The 17,603-nt window shown below is 43.2% G+C and overlaps 1 protein-coding gene across 1 annotated transcript in view; it reads right to left on the reverse strand.

The window, feature by feature from the left end:
- Positions 1 to 1,476: 1,476 nt before the first annotated feature.
- The window catches only part of LOC141106884 (uncharacterized), a 57,298-nt gene continuing 41,171 nt past the window's right edge, over positions 1,477 to 17,603 (reverse strand). The window contains 6 exon segments of the mRNA XM_073597812.1: positions 1,477 to 2,093; positions 10,726 to 11,490; positions 15,666 to 15,795; positions 15,909 to 16,118; positions 16,205 to 16,302; positions 16,418 to 16,478. Of these exon segments, the coding sequence (XP_073453913.1) occupies positions 1,477 to 2,093; positions 10,726 to 11,490; positions 15,666 to 15,795; positions 15,909 to 16,118; positions 16,205 to 16,302; positions 16,418 to 16,478 (1,881 nt within the window).

Genomic DNA, 17,603 nt, shown 5'->3' on the forward strand with positions numbered 1-17,603 from the left:
TAGACAGAGGACTGATAATGTGCAGAGTATTTTATATGTGGTCAAAAAAGGGACCATACCTCCAAATTTTAAATGCTACTGTGCAAAATTTTTTAGGCAGGTGTGAAGAAATGCTGAAAATGAAAAATGCTTTGAGAAGTAGAAATGTTATTAGTTTATTTTTTTATCAATTAACAAAAATGGAAAGTAAATGAACAGAAGAGAAATCCAAATCCAATCATGGATTTGGTGTGACCGCCCTTTGCCTTCTTCTAGGTAGACTTGCACACAGGTTTTGAAGGAACTCGGCAGGTAGGTAGTTCCAAACATCTTGGAGAACTAACCACAGATCTTTTTTGGATGTAGGCTGTCTCAAATCAGTCTGTCTCCTCATGCAATCCCAGATTTGATGATGTTGAGACCAGGGCTCTGTTGGGGCCAAACCATCACTTCCAGGACTCCTTGTTCTTCTTTACACCGAAGACAGTTCTTAATGACATTGGCTGTACGTTTGGGGTTTGTTATCCTGCTGCAGAATAAACTTGAAAACAATCACACGCCTCCATGATGGTATGGCATACTTATCCATGATGCCATACCATCATGGAGGCAAAGTGTGAAGCATGGTGGGGGTTCCTTGCAAGTTTGGGGCTGCATTGCTGCAAATGAAGTTAGAGATTTGGTCAGGATCAATGGTTATCTGACTGTATTTCTCAGCATTGAGGACATCATTGATCCTGACCAAATCTCCAACTTCATTTGCAGAAATGCAGCCCCACACTTGCAAGGAACCTCCACCATGCTTCACAGTTGGCTGCAGACACTCATTATTGTACCGCTCTCCAGCTCTTCCCCCAACAAACTGCTACAGCCAAATATTTCACGCTTTTAACTCATCAGTCCAGAGCACCTGCTGTTATTTTTCTGCACCCCAGTCCCTATGTTTTGGTGCATAGGGCATGGAAACAAGGCTAAGCAACTCAACTATGGGACTTCTTTGCTGTGGAAGAAGATCTGCTGAGTGAAACCTTTCCCGCACTCTGATCACGAAAAAGCTCAACCGTTCGAACATTTCTGGTGTTCAACAATTGCTGCTTTCTGAGTCAATGTTTTGAGCAAGGCAAAAGGATGGTCAACTGTGCGACTTCTCTGGAGTGAAATAAGGTCTCCTTTCCAAGCAAAACCTTGAGGATGCTCATCTATGTGGCTTCTCTTGATGTGTACGAAGCCTTTCTTTTAGAGTGAAAGATTTCCCGCACCCTGAACATGAAAAAGGATGCACTCCCGTGTGACTTCTCTGATGTGTAAGAAAGACACCTCAGAGGAGATTTGATTTGGGGGGGAGGGGTAGGAGTGTGGTACAAAAATTAGTGTCTGCGACCAACTGTGAAGCATGGTGGAGGTTCCTTGCAAGTTTTTGGGCTGCATGAAAAAGGACCCAAACCTGTTTGTTTTCTCTGACGTGTTAGAAGGTTTTCTTTCTGAGAGAAACCTTTTTCACATTCTCAACATGAAAACGGTTGCTCACCCAGTGTGGCTTTTCAGGTGTGTGAGAAGCCTTTCTTTCCGTGTGAAACATTTCCCGCACTCTGCACACAAAAAAGGACGCTCTCCTGTGTGAATTTTCTGGTGTGTAAGAAGGTCTCCTTTCTGAGTGAAACATTTCCCGCACTCTGCACATGAAAAAGGGCGATCGCCCATGTGAATTCTCCGGTGTTCGGTAAGTATGCTTTTTCGAGTGAAACTTTTTCCACAGTCTGCACATGAAAAAGGACGCTCACCGGTGTGGCTTCTCTGGTGCACAGTGAAGTTTCCTTTCACACTGAAACATTTCCCACACTCTGAACATGAAAAAGGACGCTCGCCCGTGTGACTTCTCTGATGTGTGAGAAGCCTTTCTTTCCGAGCGAAACTTTTCCCGCACTCTGGACATGAAAAAGGACGCTCGCCCGTGTGTTTTCTCTGATGCGTTAGAAGGTTTTCTTTCTGAGCGAAGCGTTTTCCACACTCTGAGCATGAAAACGGTTGCTCACCAGTGTGACTTCTCTGGTGTGTAAGAAGCCTTTGTTTGCGTTTGAAACATTTCCCACACTCTGCACACGAAAAAGGACGCTCTCCTATATGACTTCTCTGGTGTGTAAAAAGGTCTCCTTTCTGAGGGAAACATTTCCCACACTCTGAACATGAAAATGGGCGCTCACTCGTGTGGGTTCTCTGGTGCACAATGAAGTTTCCTTTCACACTGAAACATTTCCCGCACTCTGGACACTGAAATGGAGGCTCACGCATTGGGGTCTCTTGTTCTGCAGCTTTAGGACGCGGGGATACTTTATTGTCCATGTGCATATCTAAATATCTAGAAGTTCTTTGGGGATTAGATTTATCAGGCGATCTATCCACACTGCCAAGTAAGGGACATGCTTTGCTGGTAACGTTATGTGATTTATCAAAGGAGTCTTCAGGATTAGAGGAGGCCAATGGTCTAGTTGCACAGTAAGGTCTGCGATGTGTATCTGGAGGACTATGGATTGCACCTAGGGAATATTTTACAATTCCATATTCTGTGTTACAATCCAAAGACTGAATAGGATTTTCTTCTGAGGTATTCCGGACATAGCGTCCATCTGTGTGAAAGAAGTTTTTTATTCATTATAAAACCACATTATTGGTCATGTTTCATGTGTCTTCTGTTGGTCAAGTGGTCAGCAGTTTCACAGAAGCTTCATTACAGCAATATCAATTAGAAACTAAAACAGCTACAACACACTGGTGATGGTATGCTATGGAAAAGAAATTCAAGACCTTTCTCCACCTCATTTGTTGGGAACATGACGTTATATTGAGGAATGGAGATGGACCTTTCATATGGTGTACAGTATCTCCTCCTCATTTGTTGGGAACATGACGTTATATTGAGGAATGGAGATGGACCTTTCATATGGTGTACAGTATCTCCTCCTCATTTGTTGGGAACATGACATTATATTGAGGAATGGAGATGGACCTTTCATATGGTGTACAGTATCTCCGCCTCATTTGTTGGGAACATGATGTTATACAGTGGAACCTCGGATTGTGAGTAGCGCAGTTAACGAGCGCTTCACAATACGAGCAATTTTTTTTTTGGGGAGGCAGATGGACCTTTCATATGGTGTACAGTATCTCCTCCTCATTTGTTGGAAACATGACATTATATTGAGGATGGAGAAGGACCTTTCATTTGTTGGGAACATGAAATTATTTTAAAGGAATGGAGATGGACCCTTCATATGGTGTACAGTGTCTCCTCTTCATTTGTTGGGAACATGACGTTATATTGAGGAATGGAGATGGACCTTTCATATGGTGTACAGTATCTCCACCTCATTTGTTGGGAACATGACATTATATTGAGGAATGGAGATGGACCTTTCATATGGTGTACAGTATCTCCACCTCATTTATTGGGAACATGACATTATATTGAGGAATGGAGATGGACCTTCCATATGGTGTACAGTATCTCCTCCTCATTGGGGACATGACGTTATATTGAGGAATATGGTGTAGAGCATCTCTTCCTCATTTGTTGAGAACATATGGTAGTGCAGTAGCTACAGAACTGAAGAATGATCTACTGTATGGTGTACAATACCTCCACCTTGTTTATTGGGCACATTGGGTGGTGGGGATAGGTACATTGACGATATTTTTATATACAACATTACACATTTTTTTACTGAGAAATTCTTTGTTAGATAAGAATATATATTTTTCTGTCAAATAAGTTTAAGAATAGACAGAGGTGCCAAAGGCAGCCTGTAGCAGCAATAATTTATTGAAGTGAAGTCTGTAATTCAGGACAAAGCCCAGGTAGAAATCCTAAAGGTAGAGGCATCTACTAGTACACTGCTGTCATGCTAGAGGGTCTATACCCTCATTGACCAGATAATCCTGGTGGAGAATAGATGCCCCTCTACCACCCAGAGCAGCACCACTCACCCACCTTAGAGTTAGGTTTTAGGTTTCCCCCAAAAAAGTAACCACGTATGTTCCATATGAGAAAGCTCTAGCTAGATTGGAATGTCTTGGGGTGCCTGTGATCCAGGTGGAACGGTATGTATGTTGCAGAGTTAAACAGACTCGAACACAGCTTTTTTTTGACTCTCTGATGATTTGTGGTGGTAATTGCTTACACTGGAACATTATCTCCTGTATCACATCACAGTATGACTTACCTGAGCCAATATCGAGAGAGCTTTTCTCCTTTCTATTATTCATCTTCACTCCAACCTCCTCCACAGACTGCTGGTCACCTCTCTCGCACATCTCTTCCTCTTCAGCTTTAATATCACTTGCCCCCTCACCCTAGAGCAACAGAATGATTTAAAATCTTCAAACCCTGAGCATATAAAGCTAAAAATAACATAAACAATATAATTTCACGCAATTTGGAGTTTCAGACGCTTTGTTCCACCTACCTGACGATGGTGAGGGATGGTGTGACCTTCCTGTGTGGAATCCTGGGAATACAGAGGACATTGACATTTCTCTGGTGGCTTTCTATCACTGCATTGCTCCATCATAACCTCCTTGTACCCTCCTGAAAACTCCTCCATCACACCGCCCTCATCATACTCCTCTTTTATCTCTTCTTTAGCAAAGATTTTACAACATTGCTGATCTGCGCTCTGTGTTTAACGATAAAAAATAACCTCAATGTTTATAAACCAATAAAAACACAGACCCAAATATTATTTTGAGCATTCTTCTACCTGATGATGGTGAGGGATGGTGTGATCTTCCTGTGTGGAATCCCGGGAATACAGAGGATGGGGACATCTCTCTGGTGGGTTCCCATTACTGGATCCATCTGTAGGAAACACACACACTGACTGAATACATTGTTTCTATGTGTTTATCAGATGATGGGGGATCTAGGTGGACCCTCCGTACTGCTCTCTCCTTTACAATAAAGTCTCCTCTTACCAGGTGATGTGAGGGGCGGCTGATTCTCCATCATGACGTCCTTGTAGAGATCCTTGTGTCCTTCAAATACTCCCACTCCTCCATGGAGAAATAGACAGTGACATCCTGACACCTTATAGGAACCTGACACACACAATGATACAGTCACCATCCAGACACATCCCTTGTCTGTTACTGGATAATGTCCCAGAATTCCCGGCACCGCTCACCTCTCCTGTCAGCAGATCAGTGATGCTCTTGGTTACTTCTAGAATAGCCCACTTGTGGTGCCTCTTAAGAGTCAAGGTGTGAAGTGAAGTCACTCTGATGGTTATATGGTCACCAGACTTCTTGACAGGAGGGAAACTCTGTATTGAAACAGAAAAAAAAGATGTCATGTGACCTCCCAGAATCCTCCTCTCCTCTGCGGTCAGTAGGTAGATGATCTCCAGGGTGAGGTCCAATATCCTCCCAGTCAAGTTTTCTTCGTCCACCTTCATTGAGGTGGTCATGTGATCTATACAGGACTCTCCTCTCTGTAGGACGGGTAATAATCTGAGAAATATTTGAACTTTAGGGCTCTGGACTATACAGACCACATCAGTTAATCATTGTTTTTAGCCTATTATCACTGATTGTGCTGTGAATGACTGTCACGGATCTCCAAATCTACCGATGGCGGTGATTGCTATCACCTGTTGTGCCTCTAGCTAGATATTATTATATATACTTTATGTTATTATATGTGTCTAAATATTACTATATACATATGTTGCTAGACCTTATTACTTACATATTTTGTAAAACATAGCAGTGACTATGGAGGAAGAGGACGGACATGACGGGGGGTTGCTGGGTGTAAATATAAAATAAGATCTTATTACCTCCTCTTCTGCCAGTTCCAGCAATGTCTCCTCTCTACTTCCTCCTAAACTCACCTCTAACCCGAAACTTCCTGTTTATCTGTGCAATCACTTCCTCTCTGCTTCTGAAATCACTTCCTGTCTGTGTCGGCCATTCCGTATGGCTGAAAGTTCCACCTTGTGTGGAACAAAAGAATTGCAGCTTTACATCTGAAGTATTTAGGGGACAATTATGCATTGTCCTAGTGATCATCATCACCATGATATAATTAGTCCACCCAAACAATAAACATTTCAATTTTTGGTGGATGCTGGAGAGTTAAACCTAGAGTTGCCACCTCATCCCTTTAAAACCAAACACATATTAATTAAATTAAACTCACTTGGTGCCTTATCTGCATGAATTTAGCCTCAGAGTGTGTTGGGGTTTAAAGGGATGAGGTGGCAACCCTACTCTGTTCTCTATAAAAAATGTAGCGCATAAGAAAACAGTGATAAAATGTGGTCACAAACACCACAGGTCTATCGACCGGGTGGGGTGAATACAGCAAATATTATTAAGGAGTCCATGTGTCATAAGAAAAAATGAAGAAAAACAAAAATCTCCAAATGATAATGCACATAAAGAGTCACTGGCAGTGAAGAATGTTCCAAATGTAAACAGAAGACTGGGTAAGTCAGTACATGGAACCCACATCAACCAACAACGGCATCAAGTCAGGGAATGGTAGGCATAAACTCTTACCGGATCCAGTGGACTCCCCTGTCAGCGACATGGAGTCATGAAGACATTGTGCCACCCAGGGCGTGTAGAACGATATCCAGACCGTCAGACCTCACAAATAAGGACTTCACAGGGTCATCGGATGGGTGTTCGAGGTGGATCCAGACGGGATTCTGCCGGCTGGGATGTACTGCATATGATGGAGGTTGGGCATTCACTTCTGGCTTATATAGGACTGATGGTATTAGGTGGACAGGTGTGCTGATACAGGAAAAAAGTGTGAAATGCTTGTGTTGGTGATAAGCCTGAGTGATGGTTTCTACTGAAGTGGAAGGGAAGAGCTTGCGCTCATATGCAGTATATCCCAGCCGGCAGAATCCCCTAGCTAGCTGCTGCCATAACAACGATATCCCCCTTCAAAGTTAGGACGTACATCGTCGTGCGGCGGTCCGGAAGTGGTTTAAAGCCTTTACAGGTTACCACTTTAGATTTACAGAGGAGGTCTGATCCTAGAACTACTGGCCATGATCTGATGTTCACGGTGATACCTCACATGTGTGGGACGATCGCTGTTTGCGTGTGTGTGGGACTGAAGCGCGTGTTCACCTTTGCGAGTGAGAACGGAGGGACGGGGGGCACTTTTTATTTTTTATTTATTTTTTATAGTGTTGCTTTACATTTTTTTTTTATCACTTTTTTATTGCTGTCAGAAGGAATATACACATCCCTTGTGACAGCAATAGGCAGGTACTCTTTATGGAAAGATCTGGTGTCTATAAGACCCCAAATCTCTCCTCTGCCCTTAAAAGCATTCGATTACACTGATCTTGGTGTTTATGACTTTTTAAAATGGTGCTGTTTACATTAGAGTGACCCGGAATTGATATCAGGTCATCGCTTTCAGTTTACTATATCATAGAGCCCAACAAAGCCAATCCGGCTTTTTCTGGGCTCTATGATCAGGCGGTGGGACAGGACATCCTGATGAAGCCGTAGAAGGTGGCGGGAGGTTGGGGGGAATGTCCCCTCCCGTTGCTTGTAAAAGCAATTTTGAGTGGCTAATTAGCCACTCAGATTTCTTTTACAAGAGAGCCGACCATTGCTGCAGGCCTCATCTCGGTACAACCACTTGAAGTCCAGTGATGTACCAGGTACGTGACTTGTCAGCAAGTGGTTAAAAGGAAACAGAAAGAAAGTTCTTACAACAGTAGGTTTCCTACGCAGGGGTTCTTCTCCAGCAAACACAACTAATGAAAAATATAGGGCCACTTAGGCTCTTAGGGCCCCCATTCCTGGCCTCCAAATATGGTTCTCTAGAGTTTGCTCACTCTTTCCGAGACTTCCTTAAGCTTCCCTGGACTTGATAGCTGCCTTGGCTTTCCCAGCCTCCCAGACCCTCTCTTGGTCTCCCAGGACCGCATAGCCAACCCGACCACCCCAGTCCCCCTCACCAGAGACCTGACAGTTGCAACCAGGTCTCCTGACAAGGGTCCCTCTCCAAATGGCCCTAAACTATGCTCAGATCTGGCTTGAAGTAATCCTGACCACCTGTGCCCTCACACAGGCTGTGGGCAACTAACAAGGCCCAGAGACAAGACTGAAGGCTCTGCCCCACCCAATTGTTGGTTATGATGAAGCGCGTACTTCGTGTGGAACGCGTCAACCTTCTTGTCTTCCCCCTGCCTGTCAGTGCTTGTTGTTTTTACGGACATGTGTAATCTTTAATAAAGCCGATATTGCATAGTGTGGGAGTGCAGCCATCTGATTTTTCTTGTTCATATCTGTCCCACCCAATACTCTTTGGAACCTTCAAGCTCCAGGTCCCGATCCGGAAACTACCAAATCCAGAGAAAACTTAAGCCACATTTTTTTGGTGTATAATGATCCTGCACACCTGTGCACTCACACAGACTGCATGCAAATAGCAAAGCCCCGGACACAGGACTGAAGGTTCCGTCCCACCCAATACTCTTTGGTACCTTCAAGCTTCCAGCTCCGATCCAAGCTGGCCAAATCCGCAGAAAACTAAACAAACAGTTTTCTCTGCTCCACAAAACATCTGCTGGTGCTTCCCAAACTGACTCTTTTGAGAGTCCTGTGTACTTTTTAAACACTTGGCAACCACCCACATGCAATGTAATGTGGGTGAGCGGCTGCTGTAGGCAAAGCGGCATACCTGTACATCACTGCCCACTTCCGGGTTTAGGGAGCGCGCACGCACGCACGCCCCCCTACCTGGCACCCACGGTGAAAGTGCACCGCGGGAGCCTGTCCCCAAGCCCCGGCCAATGATCGGCTGTGTGCAATCACAGCCCCGAGCTCTGTATTGGTAAACAACACAGAGCTCCGTACAGAGGGAGCGATCTGTCAGCTTCTCAACCCTGCAAAGCAGAGATGAGAAACTGAGAGATCTAGTAGTAAAAATCAGCACACATTACACATAGGTAGGCACACATTTAAACCCCTTTGATCGCCCCTAGATGTTAACCTCTTCCCAGCCAGTGTCATTGGTACAGTGACAGCGTATAGTATTATCACTGATCACTGGAGATGTCAGTTGTCAGTTCCCCCCTAGCGTCAGTTAGCGTTAGATTTTCCGCCGCACTATCGCAGTCCCATTAGTAGTATACAAAAATGGGCAGCACAGTGGTGTGGTGGATAGCACTTTCACCTAGTAGTAAAAAGGGTCTCTGGTTCGAATCCCGACCACAACACCATCTGCCTGGAGTTTGCATGTTCTCCCTGTGCCTGTGTGGGTTTACTCCGGTTACTCCGGTTTCCTCCCACACTCTAAAGACATGCCGGTAGGTTAATAGGTTCCTGTCTAAATTGGCCCTAGTATATGTATGAATGTGGTTTAGGGACCTTAGGTTGTGAACTCCTTGAGGAACTGATGTGAATGTACAATGTATATGTAAAGCGCTGCGTAAATTGACGGCGCTATATAAGTACCTGAAATAAATAAAAATATTGAAATTCCAGTATATTAGACAAAAGATATCTCCCATGGGACATTGTTGCAGCACTAGAAATCACACAATTACAAACTGGTGTATAAAAAGTAAAATAAACTTTTATTGAACAACAGGTTTAAAATTTGCTGGTCTAGACACTTCACGTCCCGATCTTATACCGTTCCTGCAATATACATATACTGCAGGGATATAAGTGAAATGATTAAAATAAATTGCATATCCACCGAGTCAACCCAACGCGTTTCAACTTATATAAAGTCTTCATCAGGGGGGTAAAGGAAGTGGAAGCAATCAAAGATATGAACGTGACTGGATGTCCAGAGACCGACAGGTAATGGCTTAGTGGCGCAGACCCACGCGGGTCTCAGCCCAACCCAGACCTCAAAGCCCCCACAGAAGATCAATGGCTATCAAGGAGAAGTCAACAAGAGGCGGCTTGCTCGCATTCACTAATGGAAGAGTAAGAGGCCACAAAATATATGTGTAGAGCTAAATGGTAGATAACCGCAGCAAAAGGAGAGGAATCTCCTATAAAGCTATCCAGCATGGGTTGACAACATGGACTCCACTTACTGGGATAGTTTTAAATAAAAAAAACATGTGACGAAATACATTTTGGCCAAAATTTATGAAGAAATTAGCTTTTTGTTTATTTTTTTATTGGATATGTTTTATAGCAGAAAGTAAAAAATATTGTTTTTGTTTTTTTCTGTTCTTTTTTTTTTTTATTTATATTGCAAAAAAAAAAAAAAAATGTCTGCACTTTCCGTACGAAACATTTCCCGCACTCTGCACATGAAAAAGGACGCTCTCCTGTGTGACTTCTCTGATGAAGATCTCCTTTTTGGGTGAAACACTTCCCGCACTCTGAAGTAATTATTTTTTAGAGAAACTCATCTCATATTCTGAAAAATGTGGAAAAAAAGGACGCTTCTCCTTCCTACAGGGTGAAAATATTCTCCTCATACTGAACTTTAAAAGGGACACTCTCCTGTGTGGTTTTTCTGGTGTACAAGGAGGGTTTCTTTCCGAGTAAAAGATTTCCCGCACTCTGAACATGAAAACGGGCGCTCGCCCCTGTGACTTCTCTGGTGCGTAAGAAGGTTTTCTTTCTGAGTGAAAGATTTACCGCACTCCGAACAGGAGAAAGGCCGCTCGCCCGTGTGACTTCTCTGGTGTGTGAGAAGCCTTTCTTTCCGAGTGAAACTTTTCCCGCACTCCGAACATGAAAAGGGACGCTCGCCCGTGTGTTTTCTCTGGTGCGTTAGAAGGTTTTCCTTCTGAGTGAAACGTTGTCCACACTCTGAACATGAAAATGGTTGCTCACCAGTGTGGCTTCTTTGGTGCGTGAGAAGTCTTTCTTTCCGAGTGAAAGATTTTCCGCACTCTGCACATGAAAAAGGACGCTCTCCTGTGTGACTCCTCTGGTGTGTAAGAAGGTCTCCTTTCTGCGTGAAACATTTCCCGCACTCTGCACATGAAAAAGGGCGCTCGCCCATGTGAATTCTCCGGTGTTCGTTAAGTACACTTTTTCGAGTGAAACTTTTTCCGCAGTCTGAACATGAAAAAGGGCGCTCACCGGTGTGGGTTCTCTGGTGCACAATGAAGTTTCCTTTCACGCTGAAACATTTCCCACACTCTGGACATTGAAATGGGCGCTTACGTGTTGGGGTCTCTTGTTCTACAGCTTCAGAATGCAGGGATACTTTATCATCTATGTGCATATCTAAATATCTAGAAGTTCTTTGAGGATTAGATTTATGAGAAGATCTATCCACACTGCCAAGTAAGGAGCATACTTTGCTGGTAACGTTATGTGGTTTATCAAAGGAGTCTTCAGGATTAGAGGAGGCCAATGGTCTAGTTGCACAGTAAGGTCTGCGATGTGTATCTGGAAGACTATGGATTGCTCCTAGGGAATATTTTGCAATGTCATTTTCTGCGTTAAAATCTGAGGACTGGATAGGATTTTCTTCTGAGTTATTCCAGACATAGCGTCCATCTGTGGGAAAGAAGTATTTTATTAATTTTCTAAACCACATTAATTGTTCATATAGTTTGGAATGGAGATTGACCTTTCATATGGTGTACAGTATCTCCTCCTCATTTGTTGGGAACATGATGTTATATTGAAGAATGGAGATGGACCTTTCATATGGTGTACAGTACCTCCTCCTCATTTGTTGGGAACATGATGTTATATTGAAGAATGGAGATGGACCTTTCATATGGTGTACAGTATCTCCTCCTCATTTGTTGGGAACATGACGTTATATTGAGGAATGGAGATGGACCTTTCATATGGTGTACAGTATCTCCTCCTCATTTGTTGGGAACATGACGTTATATTGAGGAATGGAGATGGACCTTTCATATGGTGTACAGTATCTCCTCCTCATTTGTTGGGAACATGACATTATATTGAGGAATGGAGATGGACCTTTCATATGGTGTACAGTATCTCCTCCTCATTTGTTGGGAACATGACATTATATTGAGGAATGGAGATGGACCTTTCATATGGTGTACAGTATCTCCTCCTCATTTGTTGGGAACATGACGTTATATTGAGGAATGGAGATGGACCTTTCATATGGTGTACAGTATCTCCTCCTCATTTGTTGGGAACATGACATTATATTGAGGAATGGAGATGGACCTTTCATATGGTGTACAGTATCTCCTCCTCATTTGTTGGGAACATGACGTTATATTGAGGAATGGAGATGGACCTTTCATATGGTGTACAGTATCTCCTCATTTGTTGGGAACATGACATTATATTGAGGAATGGAGATGGACCTTTCATATGGTGTACAGTATCTCCTCCTCATTTGTTGGGAACATGACGTTATATTGAGGAATGGAGATGGACCTTTCATATGGTGTACAGTATCTCCTCCTCATTTGTTGGGAACATGACATTATATTGAGGAATGGAGATGGACCTTTCATATGGTATACAGTAGGGTTGTCCCGATACCACTTTTTTAGGACCGAGTACCGATACTTTTTTTCAAGTACTCGCCGATACCGATTACCGATACTTTTTTTTTTAATGTCACGTGACAGTGTTTTTTTTTTTTTTAAACAATGCTTTCTTTTTTTTCGGGGGGGGGGGTTTGGTGAGATATCAGGGGTCTTAACAGACCTCTGATATCTCCCCCATGAGACAGAGAAAGAGACCGAGGATAGAGATTCCCCAGTCCCTTTCTCTGCAGCACTGAGCTGCACTGAGAATGAATGGAGAGAAGACAGCGGCTCCTCTCCATTCATAAACTGACACATCGTAATCACAGGAGATTACAATGTTTCAGTTATGTGAATGGACAGAGTCAGCTGACTCTGTCCATTCACAAAGGAAGGAGGAGGAGGACTGCAGAACGGAGGGGGACAGAGAAGGAGAGGGGAATGGCGGAATGGAGCGGGACAGAGAAGGAGAGGGGGACAGAAGAACGGAGGGTGCATGGAGGAGGATGCGGTGACAGTCAGCGGTGATCGCGTGTGGGGGAGTTACAAGCACCGATCACCGATGTATGTCACTAAAGCAGCTGAAAGCCACGGGGGGGGGGGAGCTTGTAACTCCCCCACGCGCCGATCACCGCTGACAGTCCAGGTATCGGGGGAAGCATCGGGAGCATTTGCCCGAGTACAAGTACTTGGGCAAATGCTCGGTATCGGTATCGGGACAACCCTAGTATACAGTATCTCCTCCTCATTTGTAGGGAACATGTTGTTTTATTGAGGAATGGAGATGGATCTTTCATATGGTGTACAGTATCTCCTCCTCATTTGTTGGGAACATGACGTTATATTGAGGAATGGAGATGGACCTTTTATATGGTGTACAGTATCTCCTCCTCATTTGTTGGGAACATGACATTATATTGAGGAATGGAGATGGACCTTTCATATGGTGTACAGTATCTCCTCCTCATTTGTGGGGAACATGACATTATATTGAGGAATGAAGATGGACCTTTCATATGGTGTACAGTATCTCCTCCTCATTTGTTGGGAACATGACGTTATATTGAGGAATGGAGATGGACCTTTCATATGGTGTACAGTATCTCCTCCTCATTTGTTGGGAACATGACGTTATATTGAGGAATGGAGATGGACCTTTCATATGATGTACAGTATCTCCACCTCATTTGTTGGGAACATGACATTATATTGAGGAATGGAGATGGACCTTTCATATGATGTACAGTATCTCCACCTCATTTGTTGGGAACATGACGTTATATTGAGGAATGGAGATGGACCTTTCATATGGTGTACAGTATCTCCTCCTCATTTGTTGGGAACATGACGTTATATTGAGGAATGGAGATGGATCTTTCATATGGTGTACAGTATCTCCTCCTCATTTGTTGGGAACATGACATTATATTGAGGAATGGAGATGGACCTTTCATGTAGTGTACAGTATCTTCATCTCATTCATGGAAATATGACCATATATTGAGGAATGGAGATGGACCTTTCATATGGTGTACAGTATCTCCTCCTCATTGGTTGGGAACATGACATTATATTGAGGAATGGAGATGGACCTTTCATGTAGTGTACAGTATCTTCATCTCATTCATGGAAATATGACCATATATTGAGGAATGGAGATGGACCTTTCATATGGTGTACAGTATCTCCTCCTCATTTGTGGGGAACATGACATTATATTGAGGAATGAAGATGGACCTTTCATATGGTGTACAGTATCTCCTCCTCATTTGTTGGGAACATGACGTTATATTGAGGAATGGAGATGGACCTTTCATATGGTGTACAGTATCTCCTCCTCATTTGTTGGGAACATGACGTTATATTGAGGAATGGAGATGGACCTTTCATATGATGTACAGTATCTCCACCTCATTTGTTGGGAACATGACATTATATTGAGGAATGGAGATGGACCTTTCATATGATGTACAGTATCTCCACCTCATTTGTTGGGAACATGACGTTATATTGAGGAATGGAGATGGACCTTTCATATGGTGTACAGTATCTCCTCCTCATTTGTTGGGAACATGACGTTATATTGAGGAATGGAGATGGATCTTTCATATGGTGTACAGTATCTCCTCCTCATTTGTTGGGAACATGACATTATATTGAGGAATGGAGATGGACCTTTCATGTAGTGTACAGTATCTTCATCTCATTCATGGAAATATGACCATATATTGAGGAATGGAGATGGACCTTTCATATGGTGTACAGTATCTCCTCCTCATTGGTTGGGAACATGACATTATATTGAGGAATGGAGATGGACCTTTCATATGGTGTACAGTATCTCCCCCTCATTTGTTGGGAACATGACGTTATATTGAAGAATGGAGATGGACCTTTCATATGGTGTACAGTATCTCCACTTCATTTGTTGACAACATTGGGTAGTGCAGTAGACACAAAGAACTGAAGAATGATCTACTGTATCGTGTACAATACCTCCACCTCGTTTGTCGGACACATTGAGTGGTGGGGATAGGTACGCTGATGTTATTCTTATATACTGCTTTGTACAGTACAATATTTCTTTCATCACACCTTGAGAAATTCTTTGTTATATGAGAATATATATATATATATATATATATATATATATATATATATACACTGTATTTTCTGTCAAATAGGTTTAAGAATAGACAGAGATGACCAAGGCAGCTTGTAGCAGGAGTAATTTATTCTAAGTGAAGTCAGTAATTCAGGAAAAAGCCCAGGTACAAATCCTGAAAGGTAGAGGCATTTATTAGTACACTGCTGCCCTGCTAGAGGGTCGGTACCCTCATTGGCCAAATAATCCTGGTGGGTAACAGGTGACCCTCTACCACCCAGGGCAGCACCGTCTACCCACCTTAGGGTTAGGTTTTAGTTTTCCCCCAAAAAAGCAACCATGAATAAGTAAGCTCTAGTTAGAGTGGAACGTCTTGGGGTGACTGTGATTCAGGTGGAACAGTCTGTATGTTGCCAAGTTGAATCAACTTGAACAAGGCTTTTAAAACAGTCAGCAGCTTCCTCTCTCCTTCGTGATTTTTTTTTTTTTATGGATGGATTCTTTGCAGCCAGCAACTGCAAGGAGCCAACTCTCTGAATTGGAGGAAATGTTGGTGATAATTGCCTGCATTATCTCTTGTATCACATCACAATATGACTTACCTGACCCAATATCTAGAGCTGTTTCCTCCTTCTTAATAATTATCCTAACTCCAACCTCCTCCACAGACTGCTGGTCACCCCTCTCACACATCTCTTCCTCTTCAGCTTTAACATCACTTGCCACCTCAACCTAAAGCAACAGAATGATATTAAATCTTTAATCCTTGAGCACTTAAAGCTAAATATAACATAAATAATATAATTTCACGCAGTTTGGAGTTTCGGACGCTTTGTTCCACCTACCTGATGATGGTGAGGGATGGTGTGATCTTCCTGTGTGGAATCCCGGGAATACAGAGGACGAGGACATCTCTCTGGTGGGCTCTTGGTATTGAGTGGCTCCATCATAACCTCCTTGTATCCTTCTGAAAACTTTTCCATCACACCAACCTCATCATACTCCTCTTTTATCTCTTCTTTAACAAGGATTTTTAAATACTGCAGATCTCTGCTCTGTGTTTATAATAATATAAAAAGATTTTAAGGTTTATAAACCAATTGAAACACAGACCCAAATGTTATGTTGAGCATTCTTCTACCTGATGATGGTGGGGGATGGTGTGATCTTCCTGTATGGAATCCCGGGAATACAGAGGACGGGGACATCTCTCTGGTGGGTTCCCATTACTGGATCCATCTGTAGGAAACACACACACTGACTGAATACATTGTTTCTATGTGTTTATCAGATGATGGGGATCTAGGTGGACCCTCCGTACTGCTCTCTTCTTTACAATAAAGTCTCCTCTTACCCGGTGATGTGAGGGGCGGCTGATTCTCCATCATGACGTCCTGTGGTCTTGTGGTTGACTTCTAGAACCTTCTAGCTATTTCCATCAGGTGTCAGCGAGTGAGGAACGGATGGAATATTAGGATGGCTGCTGGGTGTAGGTCACTCATCAGATGTCTTCTTCACTACTTTAGTCCTATTAAAAAGGAGACACTAATAAATATTACTAATTGCATTCCCAAGGTTCTCTGCACATCTTTGGTCTTGTTTGATCTTCATTCACAGGAGATAAAAGGGATGTCATGCAACATTTCCAGAATCCTCCTTCTAAGGTTAGAACATCGCCGGAAATGACATCATGCGTAGACCACACCTCGACCGGTTTCGCCCTGATTGGACGTCTTCAGGAAGTTCAGAAATAAAGAACAGGGATGTCATGTGATAATCTTATTGGGATAATCACACAACACTGCGGTATATGTCAGAGCTATATAAATGTATAACAGTCTGTGAATGTGGGGGGACTTTAGAGTGTAAGCTCCTCTGGTACAGAGACTGATGTGACTGGCTCAGTGTTCTCTGTACAGCACTACGGTATATGTCAGAGCTATGTGGATGTATAATTTTAACCCTTTCATGACTAAGCCTATTTTTGAAATTTGGTGTTTACAAGTTAAAATCCGTATTTTTTGCTAGAAAATTACTTATGCCGCGTACACACGGTCGGACTTTTCGTCTACAAAAGTCCGACAGCCTGTCCGACAGACTTCCGGCGGACTTCCGGCGGACTTTCGGCGGACTTGCAGCAGACTTTCTAACGAACGGACTTGCCTACACACGACCACACAAAAGTCCGACGGATTCGTACGTGATGACGTACACCGGACTAAAATAAGGAAGTTCATAGCCAGTAGCCAATAGCTGCCCTAGCATGGGTTTTTGTCCGTCGGACTAGCACACAGACGAGCGGATTTCGGGGTCCGTCGTAGTTACGACGTAAAGATTTGAAGCATGTTTCAAATCTAAAGTCCGTCGGATTTGAGGCTGAAAAAGTCTGCTGAAAGTCCGGAGAAGCCCACACACGATCGGATTACCAGCCAGCTTTAGTCCGTCGGCGTCCGTTGGACTTTTGTAGACGAAAAGTCCGACCGTGTGTACGCGGCATTAGAGTTCCCAAACATTATATATATTTTTTTAGCAGAGAATCT

This window comes from Aquarana catesbeiana, linkage group LG08 (assembly GCF_042186555.1).
Source record: "Aquarana catesbeiana isolate 2022-GZ linkage group LG08, ASM4218655v1, whole genome shotgun sequence".
Lineage (NCBI taxonomy): Eukaryota > Metazoa > Chordata > Amphibia > Anura > Ranidae > Aquarana > Aquarana catesbeiana.